We start from the raw sequence: 12636 nt of genomic DNA, 5'->3' as shown, positions 1-12636 counted from the left end.
AGTCGGAATCTTTGATGTAAAGGGGGAGCCATTTTCCAGGTGATTGGGATCTCAATGCACAGACGAACCTGCGGAAGCTGCTACTGGAGAAGGGGGTTTGGGGCTAAACTCCAAGAGAATGAAGTTCTAGAAAATTTCAACACTCTCTGGAGGTTTCTAGAGTTCCCCAGAATATTGGGGGATATTTTTCAAGGACTGAAAATGTCGGTTTGCAAGTTCTCACATTTTCTAGAATATTCTCGAGACTGATGGTAATTAACCTGATAATTAATTTGAAGTCTAGAAGTGACTGTCTCTCATCAAAATAAAGCCTGTGAGGTACGGGAGGAAATACAAATTGAAAAAACAAAATTTAAGAGGATCCAACAACATGAAATAAAATAATCTTGGAATCCACTTTAAAAAATTGTGTCCGGGTGCCGCGCAATGGTGTGTTGTGGTATTTTCGAATGTCCAGGGTGGCTACTTGCGGGAATGCCCTAGTCAAACGAGAGTCTGTTTAAAAAAACAATCTGCAAGACACATTAAATAAATCAATTGCTTATTTTCAGTTTTTTTCATTTTTCAGTTTCTGAAGAGTTGAAGTCTGACGGGACCTTCTTTGTAGGCAATTAAATTTGATGTTAAACATAATTTTAAGACATTTTCATCACTTAATTTTTCATAACCATCGTTTATTTCTAAAGATGAAATAGTACCACCATTTACCCAATTCCATAAAATACAATAAATAATTATTTTTCCTGTGAATCAGAAAAATAAACTACAAAAATGGTTCAATATTGATTTCAACAGATGAGCAGGGCAGGTGAAGTTCGAATTTCTGAAGAACCTCCGGGTGTAAAACTCCCATTTTCCCGATGACTTTTCCATGGACGATAATTTTCGCACATCTCTGAGGGAAATACGTGGGATCTGCTCAAAATAATGAAAGTAAATTAATGGAAAACCCCTTGAGTTTTGACAATTCAATTAATAAAAAATAATTTACCTTCTGCTGCCTCGAGGTAGTACCCATTTTGGCTCTTATCGACGCTCCAGGGGACCTCCAAGAGCTGCATCGTCCTGTCCAGAAGTCCATGAATGATCTCGAAACCAGCGGACTTGTTACAGTATACTGCGCACAATCTTCTCTCGTTTCTCGCTCCACACTCACTTTTTTGGTCCTTCAGAACAACGTCGGAGACTTCAAAGAGCTTCAGGGGCAATGGCATCTTCTTATTAGCGGAAATTGTCTTGAGAAGTCCTGGAAGAAGGCACGTTCTGGCCACTTGAAACTCCAGAGTCTTGGGGTTTGCTATCGTGACAGCGGGTATTTTTTCGAAGCTCCATCCCAACTTCTCCGAGACGTCCTCCCTCGAGCACAACGAGAAAGTAAGGGCCTCAGTGAAGCCGGCCTGAGCCATCTCCTGCCTCAAATGATCAGACAATTTATTCAGAAGAAATTCCTTTCCAATCGTCGGTGTGTGGGGGATAGTTCTCTTGATGTTGTTGTACCCCCAGGCGATGGCAATGTCCTCGTAAATGTCACAGGCATGCATGACATCGTGTCTTGTTGGCGGAATTTCCACAATCAGTTGCTCATCCTTTTCAACAGTGGTCTGGAGTCCCATTTTCGAGAGCAATCGTGCCACCTTTTCTGGAGGACACTCTACCCCGATGTAGTTGACAGCCTCCTTGCTGTTGATCTTGACTGTTCTATATGTCAATTTTGGATAGGGCAGGAAAGCTGCAGGAGATTCCCCAGGATTTGCACGAACTCCCACTCTTTCAACTGTGAATTTGGACTTGCAGTACTGGCTGAAGGCACAGACTAGTGTGTCGAGGACAATTTCTGCCTTTGTTTGATCAGTTGCAGTGACCTCGATAAAAATGTTCTTCGTATTCAAAGTAATCTTCGAGTGATTAGAATTAATTATCGGTGGCAATGACAAAATAGTCCCCTCGCTGTCATAAACAACTGGATACACTGGGCTGTCTCTGATTATCGGCAGATACTGTTTCAGTTGCGCATGATGAGCATAGAGTTCCATAATTTCAAGGCCATTGTATTCCTTGTCCTGATTCAAGGGTTTGAAGCGAATTTCTTCTGGAGGTTTTGCGTTGTAGATGAAGGGCCCCTTTACAGTGTCTAAATCATGAGTTCCAATGGACACGAGAGATCGTTTTCTGCAGATGTTGTGGTGCAACTTGTCCTGCAAGTCGATGAAACTGTCGTACGATTCCTTTGTCAGTGTCACACCTCTGAGGACCGCTGCTACGACGTACGGGCGGATTTGTCTGCATCTTTCAGTGATATCGATCGACTGTTGTTGATGGATATCGATCGTTTTGTATCGAGGAGCTGGAATTTTCTCTAGGAATATCAACAATCCAGTGACTAGACCCTCTATACACAGGAGATCGTATCTATTCGCGGGAATGTCAATCCTGTAGATGATCTCCTCGGAGGCGCCAGTGCTTTGCTCCACTCCCTGTTCCTTGGAAATCATCTGCTTCTCGGTGGTCTGAAATTTTTTGATACTTATTTTGTGAATATCTCTGGGTGTCTATTGGGTAGGCAAAAAAATGTGACAAGTTTTTTGTTGTGGAGAATTTTACGGGCCCATAAAACGTCTCTCATCCCTTTCTACTCAATCCTCGTAATAAATAAAAATAATAACACTAATGAAAGTATTGTCATCAATCATTACCACTTCGTCCACCTCCAGCCCGAAGGCAAAGCACAACGTCTGAAATTCTTCATCGGCTGAAAAAAAAAAAAACAAACATCACAAAAGTGATGAAATCTCGCAATAAATTATGGCAAAATGAATAAAGCCATCTTCAATCCTCAATTCCAAAGAAACTGCTGAGTTAAATCAGCAGGAAATTTCCTCATTCTGAAAGGAATCTTCCTGACTTCAAAATAAGGCCTGAATTATCCACATCCTTTCATTAATTAATTTAGAAAATATTTACGATTGAATAAATACTTTTTCATCTTGCTTTGTACGAAAATTCAAAAACTCACAATATGTTTTTCCCAGAGCTTTGAACAGGGAATCACGTTTTACGCCGATAGTAGGCATGATGTCAACCACTAATTACCCTGGAATGATGCAAGAACGATTAATTACCCACAAGACTTATCAGTACCCGGATCTCATCTCAACTCGGAATATAGTGCACTGGTGTATTGATAAAAGTGTAATCATCGGTATAATTACCAAGAGGTCCGGCAAAATAATCCAATGACAAATATCCGGGGGGCACTATCAAAACGTGTTGAATCTCCGGGCGGATCTCCATGAGCATCAGAGAAGGCTTTTCTGTTCGGCTGTTAGAGGCGTCTGTGAAAGAAAGCCCCCCTAATACAGAGATTATAGGGGACATTCCTATCGCTTAGAGAGTGGCTTCAACCGCAAAATTTCGTAGTGGTGGCGCCTGAACTACAATGAGGGAACTACCTGTCGGTAAAGCATTGCGAACTACGTGGGGCTCAGTTCGTGAGTCGATTGGTAATTTTTCTAAGCCTCCGGGAATATTCTAACCCTCATTTTTACGATTTTCGGGGTTTTCTCGATTTCGGGGCCTCCTAAAACAAAAGGCCCACAGCCCAGTTAGCCATTCCTGTACCTGACGGTAAGGACTTGCTGACAGGCACAGTCACCAGCGTAGTTCATGCGCCACCGCTACGAAATTAGGCAGTTGAAGGTGTCCCATAAGTGTCGACAATCTGCTGTCGAATTCTCTCCTGTATGAGCTCACTAGCTCGAAAGCTTCAGCACTTCATTTCCGTGGATTCGTTGAACTGGTTGGACACTTCCAAACCTCCTTTGATCATTGTTGATGATAAAATATGGTGAAGTGGTGATTTATTAGTACCAGTGAACAGTGAAAATGCCAGGACAAGATTCTGTTGTTGTTCCACCGCCTCCCATCGAAGGGGAAGACGTTGCACCGTCTTCACAGCCCATTGTCGGCATTATCTACCCTCCTCCGGAGGTTAGAAGTATCCTTTATCAACAAACAAATACTGAATTGATGAGTGAATAAACAACTCGTATTGATTTACCAAAACTAAGCTGTTAAACAAAATGTTATCAATGCCACTCCACCGTTGATATATTTTCCTATAATTAGCGTTACAGATATTGTCGACAAAACCGCGAGCTTTGTCGCCAGAAATGGTCCTGAGTTCGAGTCCAGGATTCGTCAGAACGAAACAGGAAACGCCAAGTTTAATTTCTTGAATTTCGGCGATCCATATCATGCCTATTATCAACACAAAGTCAAGGAGTTCAAGGAAGGAAGGGGACAGGAGCCATCGGTGGGCACAGTGGGTACAGTTAGGGGAGTCACTCTGAGTGCTCACCAGAAGCAACAGGAGATCCTCAAGCAAGTGGAACAGCCTTTTATACCGAAGGATCCACCAGCTGAGTTCGAGTTTATCGCAGACCCACCTTCAATATCTGCCTTAGATCTGTGAGTTGTTTTTATAAATTATTGAACATAACCTCACTTTGTCATTAATCAGAATTGAATCACATGTTTTTGAAAGTTCATTATTATCAGAGAAATTCTTTTTACGAAAAAAATATAACCTCTTGTCCCCAGAGACATCGTAAAGCTGACGGCGCAGTTTGTAGCTCGAAACGGTCGTCAGTTTCTCACGAATCTGATGAACCGTGAGCAGAGAAACTTTCAATTCGACTTTCTGCGCCCCCAACATTCCCTCTTCCAGTACTTTACGAAGCTCCTGGAGCAGTACACAAAGGTCTTGATTCCCCCGAAGGACCTCCTCCCTCGTCTCCGGGAGGAGTCCACCTGGATGGACAGTATCTTGGAGCAGGTGAAGTACCGATCAGAGTGGCTGAAGTACCAGGAGGCCCAGCGCCGCAAAGAGGAGGAAGAACTTGAACGCGAGCGCGTAGCTTACGCCCAGATTGACTGGCATGATTTTGTTGTCGTGGAGACTGTGGACTACCAGCAATTCGAGGTCGGCAATTTTCCAGCTCCAACGACCCCAGACGAAGTGGGAGCCCGAGTACTGATGCAGGAGAGAATCGAGGATGGGGACGATGTGGAGATGCAGATCGAGTCTGATGGGGATGACGAAATGCCTCAGAGAACAGAAACTGATAGAGATCGATCGGCGAAGGATAATAATCAGGTGAGATTGTTTGTCTGTTACAACATCGATAATTTATCAATTGACGAAAGAGAACGAAAGAAAAAAAACTGCTGCAATCCGACTATTCTATTACGAATAAAATTTATTCCTTAATCTCTGAATCAGGTCCAGGACATGGAGGAGGATTCCAGTGACGAAGACACACCGAACGAGCCTCCAAATGCCCCTGGCAGCCGAGGAACCATGCAGCCTCCACCACTGCCCCCAGCCCCAGGGAACGTGATCATCCGCAAGGGTTACGATCCCAAGCAGCACAGCCAGAAGGCGAGACCAGTGCCCTCAGACGTCATTCTGGTGTCCCCCCTAACGGGAGAAATTCTGGGAAAGAAGGTGGAGGAGCACATGCATATTGGACTGTTGGACTCTCGCTGGGTGGAGCAGAGGGACAAGCACCAGGAGAAGGTGGACCAGGAGTCGGTTTACGCCTCTGGAGCTGCTGTCAACGCCTCCTTGAAGCACTTGGCTGAGAGACGTACTGATATTTTCGGTATTGGAGACGAGGAGACGGCGATCGGTAAGAAAATTGGTGAGGAGGACACAAGGAAGGACGATAAAGTCACTTGGGATGGACATACATCGAGTGTTGAAGCTGCTACTAGGGCTGCAAGGGCTAACATCACGTTGGAGGAGCAAATTCATCAGATTCATAAGGTATTTATAATGTTTTGTTCATATTTTATTTCTTTATTTTCATTTTTCTATCAATTTTTTAAGAGAACATTTTGCCATTTTTATGCATAATTTCAACTTTTATGACTTCCAGCATGCAAACTAAGTTTAATTGTCATAATTGAATTATTTTGGATTTTTAAATACTCTGTTTCAATGCAATGTGATCTCCCTCAGGTAAAGGGTCTCCTCCCCGACGAGGAGAAGGAGAAAATCGGTCCTAAACCGGTGACAAGTCGAGCAGCAGAGTTGAATCACATGGCAGCAGTTGCCTCCAAGCCCCAGGCTACCCTGAAGGCCCCGCCCAAGCCCCCAGTGCCAAAGCCCATTCAAGTCCCCCAACAACCGCCACCTCCGACCATGACAATGCACATGGGAATGCCCCAGGCGCCAATGATGCCTCCTCAGCCCCCCATGATGATGATGGCACCAATGCCACCCATCAGGCCTCCACCCCTTATGACACCGTCAATGTCTCCCTTCATGCCCGCCCCACCGGTCATGCAGCCACCGATTCCCCAGCAAATGGGTATGAAGCATCCGATGGAGAATGCTCCGGAGGAGGAATCCCCCGCGAAAAAAGCCAAGACAGAGGACTCCCTCATCCCTGAGGCGCAGTTCCTCGCTAGGCATAAGGGACCTGTCCAGCTCAGCGTTGTCGTACCACTCATGACTGATAAACCTGATTGGAAGCTCAATGGACAAACTCTCAGCATCACTCTCCAGCCGAATGATACTGTGGCTACGCTCAAGGCTAGTATCTGCGAGATGATTGGAATGCCTCCTGGGAAACAGAAGATCCAGACCGAGGGGATATTTTGTAAGGATCTTAATTCCCTTGGGTACTACAATCTCAGTAGTGGGAGTGTCGTCAACCTACTGCCTAAGGAGAGAGGCGGTAGGAAGAAGTAAAATTGAAGATTTATTGTTAATAATCGATGGATTTTAATCGACTGTGGAAGGTAAAGCTTTTGAGTATTAAATCGTCTGAATTAAATGAATTTCTAATCAGATTTGATAAGTTTTACTTCATCACAGTTACGAAATTGATAAGAGATTCAATAAAAAAAAATTCAGTGAAAGATGAATTAATAGAAGTGGAACTGAAGAGGTGGAAGTAATTGGGGAAAATGAGGGGAAACGAAAGGGATTTCTTGGCTCATAAAAAAGTTTATGACTTGATAATTTTGCTTAATCATCGATCAAGAAATTTTTGGGAAAAAAAATTTAATAGTTTTGTGTGGATGTACGGTATGAGCTGATTCAGAGGAATAAATTTCGATTTTTCGGAATAAAGTCAATTGACTGACTACTTACTTAATCTCTTAGTTAATCAATGGGTGATGTTAATTGAATTATTTATAAATCAATCCTTTGCCACACCATTTATTATACAATTAATGACATTTTTAATTAACTTCTCATTGTAAAAATATTGAAAGATTCGTTGATTTTTTAACGGACGTGAGAAAATTCTGCAAATTCCCCGGGTGGTTCTCGATTAGCATTAAAATTAATTAACCTATTAGTTTATTAATTGATTGTCTGATTGATTAACGGACGGAGTTATATCTCAGCTAAGTTTATTCACATTTAACAGTTGGGCTACGATTTTCCGATAGCGTTCGAGCATTGGTTTGTATATCTGTAACAAAAAATATCCAGAATTAAAGGATTAATCGAGAACTCAGGCCTAACGATTTCTCACCGATTCAGCGTCGCTGTAGGGCCGACACAACAATGTTGGCTCTGGAATGCTACTTGTTATTTGTTGGAAGGATGATTCATGACGCTGGAGGGCGTACTTCGCTTGGTATGCACCTCCCAGGACAGCTGAATTTTTCATTTCCTGGGGGTAAAGTTCATGAAATAATACGGGAATGCGAAAATTACGTTATTTGTCCACTTACTGACGCGTAAACTGGGGAATTGAAGACGTCGGAGAGCACTTGGAGAACAGCTTTGTTCGCTGAAGCCCCTCCTGTTGCTATGATTCGACTATTGGGTCCTGGGGAATGAAAATAATTTAATTGTAAAAATACTCAACTTAAATTTAATTTCTTCAATTGTTCTTCAGTGTAAAAAAAAATTTGTTGATTGTTTTATGAACAAAATCTTTATGTGATACCTATAGAAAATCCAAAATCCTCGGCCGACGCCCTCCTAGCGATAAATTGTCCTTCAATAAGTGCCCTGACCTCAACTTCTTTAGAACTGTATCTCGATATTTTTTCATCAGCTTTATTGAACCTGTAGTCGCCGATTAATGGTGGAAAAATTTCTCTGGCGTCCAAGTAGATAGCCATGTTACCAAAGTTACCCCTCGGTGTACTGTCCAATAATTCATTGAACAGTTGCCATGAACCACCCGCCGCGCTGTCGCGAATTCTTTCCCGAGTCAGAGAACCATTTTTAAAACTGGAAATCAATGGTTCCAATTATTTACCTGGAGGGATCATTCATCAGTCACGGTGGACTATTCAGAGGGTGAGTGATTCCCGAATTTTCAGGATTTTATTTTATTAACAAATTTTTTTGGATCATTTTTTACCAGAGCAACGCCATGTAGGCATCGCTGTCAATCGGATTGCAGAATATGTGACCCTCGGTGACTGTTTTCGGTGAATCTAGCCACAGGAAGAGAGTGTCACTCGTTCCTAGACTGCACGCAAGGTCCCCCTTTTGTAATCTCATTCCTGGAGAAAATTAGTTTCAATTTGGTACAATTTATTGGCTCATTTTTTCATTAACTTGGATTTGGTTTTCCAATTTTGAAGTATTTTATTTTGTTTCAGTCTGTTATTCCTGATTTTTATCGATAAGAAAAATTCTTCCCCCTCCCGTAAAGTCTCTCATCGCCGATATAAACAATCCGAATTTATTACCCATTAAAGAGGCTGGATTATCCCCAGTGAAGGCTAAGACTCTGCACTTGTCGTTGAACCCAAACCTCTCCACGAAATAATTGGAAATGGGACCGAGGTCTGCGTAAGAAGGTACTGTGTCCCCTAGTTTTTCTCGTAAATCTGGTGCACAGATCTATTTCAGAAAAAAAAAATTGGAACAAAATGGACAAACAAAACGACAAAACTCTCAAATCCGGGAAAAATCACTAAATTTTACATTTTGTTAACCATTAAAATTGAATTAAAATTCAAATCATTAAGATTAAAATTCAAATTGTTTAAGATCTTAATGATTCAAGGCGTTGTGCCTCATTAATTGTCCATTATTTATCGATCGAAAATCTCAATTTTATGTGAAGCAATAAGAAGTTTAAATTGTTGAAAAACAAAATGAAAAAAAAAATCAATTCAATACGAAATTTCTTAAAGGAAAGTTATTGAAAATAAAAAAATACTTGGAGTAGATCATCGTTCCAGTCTTTGGTTCGAATGTCCAGGAGATTCATGCCGGATCCATCTGCATGATCGATTGGTGCGTAATTTCCGACGAGAAGACTGGCGACGAAACTACTTATGAGCGAAATCCTCTGGAATTCATTATTGCGGAATTATTATGTCTGACGAAATGTCGATAAGGCGACTGTTTACCTCTGTCGCGTTATAAACATCCGGTCTAGTCCGATGAATTTTCGTTATTTGAGCAGCGGAAAATCTCTCGTAAGCACGTGAACCCGTTATTTCAGCTAATTTCTAAACAATGATAAATAATATTCTGTTATTGATAAATTAGTTTTCTTTTCAATACAAAAATATATTCTGTTTCCTCTTTTTTTCTGCGCAATTAATTAGCGATTATCGAATCAACAGAAATGAAATCAGAATTGATTTTTATTTTATTTCTTCGTGAAGAGACAAAATAAAAATAAATTCCAGGAAACCAGAACCAGCAATAATTTTTAAAACTGATAAAATTATTTTTTATTATTTTTTGAGTCTCACTAGAGCTCCACCAATTCCCTCCTCAATAATATCGCACTCCTTTCGCGTGCTGGAGTCCATCCACACGGGTGCCATGGACGTAGCAAAGGCATTCGCCAATTGTTCATGAAGAAATTTTTCAGGTCTGAGATTCCGGAGGATCTCCCGACTCCCCCTGCTCCAATAGACAGTCCCATGTTGCTGAAACCCATTTGGAATTCAATCAAAATAAATGTGAAATGATGCAATCGGTGCCATCAAAAAGACAATGAGAATCCTACCTGGCCGCCACCGGAAATACCTCGGACTCGGGCGAAATCCACTCCGCATACCCTCAGCTTGTCCAGGAGCATATCCAGGGCCTTGACCCACATCAGACATGGGGCCTGAACGACACTTGGGGTCTGCTTTCTATGAATTACTCCTCCGTATGTGCTGATGGAATTTTAATTGTTCTTTTTTCAAAAACCTTTTGAAATAATTTACCCCAGAAATTCAATTAACTGAGGTGTTTAAAGCGGATAATGGCATCCTTTAATGGTTCATTTGGCCAAATTAGTTGGTTAGACAAATTAATATGTCTTTTGTTGTTGCAATTGACAATTATGACAACTGAAAACTCCCCGTGAACTCATAAGTTGAGTTCTCTCGATAAAAAAATAGTTTTTCAATTTATTTTGAAGAAACTAATTTTAAAAAATTGATATTGCATTTGGCTAGACGAATTATAGCTTTAATTTTTGATTTTTAAATTTTTACCGAAATTCTGGAAGATCATTGTCGAACTGGACATACGCCTCGTCCAGGACGTTCAATCGTTCATCTACAACAACAGCTTTGAGCTAAAACAATAAAAACAACGGAAACTTCATTATCAAAAAATATCAAAATCGATTTTCACATATCATTAAACCACAATTCTGAATCCATTAACAGATAAATAGAAACGATTCTTGAATTGTCAGATTAGCCTTGAACATGAAGACACTCCTTCGACCATCCACACCCCTAAAAATCGCAAGTTCATCATGAATCCCACCGACAAATCATAATATGTTGTTAATTACCAATTTTTAAAGATCTCAAACACCACAAAAAAGACAATTTTCATTCCTCAATATTTCAGCACTCGCTGAGTGAAAATCGTCGATTTTTCGTAATTTTGAAATTACTTTTTCAATTTTCAAAATAATCCCAGATTCGTCCTAATTCCATCGCTCCTTCCTGCGATATCACCCCATAATCACGAAAACTCATTTTCGCATAAATAAAACCGTTTAAAACCGAACGCCCTACCCCTCCCTCATTCAAAAATTCCCGCCACTCCAACTGTCAGGTGTACAGGCGTGAGCAGGTGCGTCCCTCCGAGCACCTGTTCCACGCATCCCTCAGAAGTTATCCACCACTCACCTCGACATCGTCCTCATAAAGTGAGTAAACAAAAACTCCAAATATCATTTTCCATCCGTCCCCCATGTCCGTCTCAACCCCCTAAAAACCTCAAATTCCTCCACATGCCCCTACCCCCCTCAAGCGGTACCCGGGCCCCAAAAAACATTCCGTAAAGTCACCGTAAAAAATGATACAACAAATAAATAATATTTAATTGTGCAGTTTACATGTTATGACAAATAGGGGTACGATTATCGTGATAGTAGTAAAAAAAATAATTGAACCTGCTGTGTGCTGAGGTCCAGGCCCACATAAGTTGGGCCCGTGTCGCTCATGTTCACCCGGACAAACTGGAACGCCTGGAAACGGTCTAAAAACAACAACTTGGAATTTAACTGTGGGAGTATGCGCAAGGCGGGACGTATCCAAACTGTTCCCACAATTGATGGAAACTAAATTGTATCACCCATCCTTCCCCCTTTTTCCCCGGGCCCTCCGCCCCCCCCCTCCCCCTGGGAGGGGGGCATTATTTATCCGCGTGGGTCGTGTTGAACAGCCGCAGCATTGCGTACATGCCCATTAATCTTTTAAAATTTTGAAAAAAAAAAAAATACGAGTTTAATTTTGCAGCATAACATCCGTCGCACCATTCGTTATCTTATCAGGATTGTGCAATTGTCTGGGATATTGTTGGTGGGAGTGAGGGGATTAGAGGCTCGTCTTGGTAATGATGGGAGTGATGAACGGGAGGTGGAGTAGTCGGGGAGAGAAGATAAAGAGAGAGATCGGTTTGCATTGAGGTCCTAGGAAATGTTAATAAATTTTGGAGATTTGAAATCCCTGGAGGTGGGGAGTTATTATTTATTTAGTGTACGTTCCAATTTTTTAAATTATTTATTTAATTTATTTGTTCGAGTTTGTTTAAAAATTCGTAGAATAATTTTCTCGGGGAATTTAATGATTCAAAGATTTATCTTTTATTTTTTTTTACTATCACCATTTTTTGAAAGCCAAGTCTTTCAGACATTCACAAAATAATGCAAACATTCTGCCTCCGGAACCCATAAAACTCTGTCAGCATTTATCGAAAGATAAGATATTGTTAAACTTATTTACAAAACCGTCAAATGCATCCAAAAATTGAGGTTTTTGTGATTATCTCGAGACCTAAAAAGTAAAAAAATTCATTCGTTCCGGGAAAAATTTATTTCTTCGCAACAAAATCCACATTTATTATTATTATTTAACAAATTCACCCCCAGATCTTTGAAAAATCATTTGACATTTCTGTTTCAGAATTTGTTATCATAAAAAACGTGCGTCGCCTCCAACTGCATTCAAAATTCCTGGATCAATCCTAGAAAAAGTCCTCAGCCCATCCCGTTAAAATCCCCCAAAATTCCCCCAAAAAATTCACCCACGATGTTCCCCCCCCCTGATTTTTATCGTTCAACCACTTCCCCTCGGCATTCAATTTCCAATAGAATTGATTCTCCCATCGAGTTTCTGGTGCCA

The 12636-nt window shown here is 41.1% G+C and overlaps 3 protein-coding genes across 3 annotated transcripts; 1 reads left to right on the top strand and 2 right to left on the bottom strand.

Moving 5' to 3' along the window:
- Window positions 1-653: 653 nt before the first annotated feature.
- LOC135169992 (phenylalanine--tRNA ligase beta subunit) lies at window positions 654-3341 on the bottom strand. Its single transcript, XM_064135475.1, has 5 exons — window positions 3210-3341; window positions 3014-3091; window positions 2694-2749; window positions 992-2507; window positions 654-915 (listed from the first exon to the last, which is right to left on the bottom strand). The coding sequence occupies exons 2-5, from the start codon at window positions 3069-3071 to the stop codon at window positions 764-766; spliced, it is 1782 nt and encodes a 593-aa protein (XP_063991545.1). The 5' UTR covers window positions 3072-3091; window positions 3210-3341; the 3' UTR covers window positions 654-763.
- A 131-nt stretch (window positions 3342-3472) lies between these two features.
- Sf3a1 (Splicing factor 3a subunit 1) lies at window positions 3473-7146 on the top strand. The gene is made up of 5 exons (XM_064135471.1): window positions 3473-3994; window positions 4134-4467; window positions 4600-5155; window positions 5282-5827; window positions 6023-7146. Exons 1-5 carry the CDS (start codon window positions 3883-3885, stop codon window positions 6755-6757), a joined length of 2283 nt encoding a protein of 760 aa, XP_063991541.1. The 5' UTR covers window positions 3473-3882; the 3' UTR covers window positions 6758-7146.
- Window positions 7147-7215: 69 nt separating this feature from the next.
- Window positions 7216-11541, bottom strand: LOC135169997 (xylulose kinase). The gene is made up of 12 exons (XM_064135485.1): window positions 11406-11541; window positions 10489-10571; window positions 10011-10164; window positions 9751-9930; window positions 9400-9501; window positions 9207-9338; window positions 8731-8884; window positions 8397-8541; window positions 7974-8263; window positions 7756-7853; window positions 7554-7694; window positions 7216-7490 (listed from the first exon to the last, which is right to left on the bottom strand). Exons 1-12 carry the CDS (start codon window positions 11454-11456, stop codon window positions 7419-7421), a joined length of 1602 nt encoding a protein of 533 aa, XP_063991555.1. The 5' UTR covers window positions 11457-11541; the 3' UTR covers window positions 7216-7418.
- Window positions 11542-12636: the final 1095 nt, after the last annotated feature.

The sequence above is a fragment of the Diachasmimorpha longicaudata genome, chromosome 16 (genome assembly GCF_034640455.1).
Source record: "Diachasmimorpha longicaudata isolate KC_UGA_2023 chromosome 16, iyDiaLong2, whole genome shotgun sequence".
NCBI lineage: Eukaryota > Metazoa > Arthropoda > Insecta > Hymenoptera > Braconidae > Diachasmimorpha > Diachasmimorpha longicaudata.
The sequence above is the reverse complement of the archived record's forward strand: the minus strand, read 5'-3'. Positions and strand labels throughout refer to the sequence as shown.

What these genes read in the sequence shown, in the direction of transcription:
- LOC135169997 (XM_064135485.1), bottom strand. Translation starts at nt 11,456, where the DNA reads ATGAGCGACACGGGCCCAACTTATGTGGGCCTGGACCTCAGCACACAG. An exon ending in ATGTTTATAACGCGACAGAG is followed by an intron (nt 9,339 to 9,399) that starts GTAAACAGTCGC and finishes AATGAATTCCAG; the next exon opens with AGGATTTCGCTCATAAGTAG. An exon ending in ATTCCCCAGTTTACGCGTCA is followed by an intron (nt 7,695 to 7,755) that starts GTAAGTGGACAA and finishes CTTTACCCCCAG; the next exon opens with GAAATGAAAAATTCAGCTGT.
- Sf3a1 (XM_064135471.1), top strand. Translation starts at nt 3,883, where the DNA reads ATGCCAGGACAAGATTCTGTTGTTGTTCCACCGCCTCCCATCGAAGGG. An exon ending in CCCTCCTCCGGAGGTTAGAA is followed by an intron (nt 3,995 to 4,133) that starts GTATCCTTTATC and finishes TTAGCGTTACAG; the next exon opens with ATATTGTCGACAAAACCGCG. An exon ending in CGGCGAAGGATAATAATCAG is followed by an intron (nt 5,156 to 5,281) that starts GTGAGATTGTTT and finishes TCTCTGAATCAG; the next exon opens with GTCCAGGACATGGAGGAGGA.
- LOC135169992 (XM_064135475.1), bottom strand. Translation starts at nt 3,071, where the DNA reads ATGCCTACTATCGGCGTAAAACGTGATTCCCTGTTCAAAGCTCTGGGA. An exon ending in AGCTCTGGGAAAAACATATT is followed by an intron (nt 2,750 to 3,013) that starts GTGAGTTTTTGA and finishes TTTTTTTTTCAG; the next exon opens with CCGATGAAGAATTTCAGACG. An exon ending in GGCTGGAGGTGGACGAAGTG is followed by an intron (nt 2,508 to 2,693) that starts GTAATGATTGAT and finishes AAAAAATTTCAG; the next exon opens with ACCACCGAGAAGCAGATGAT.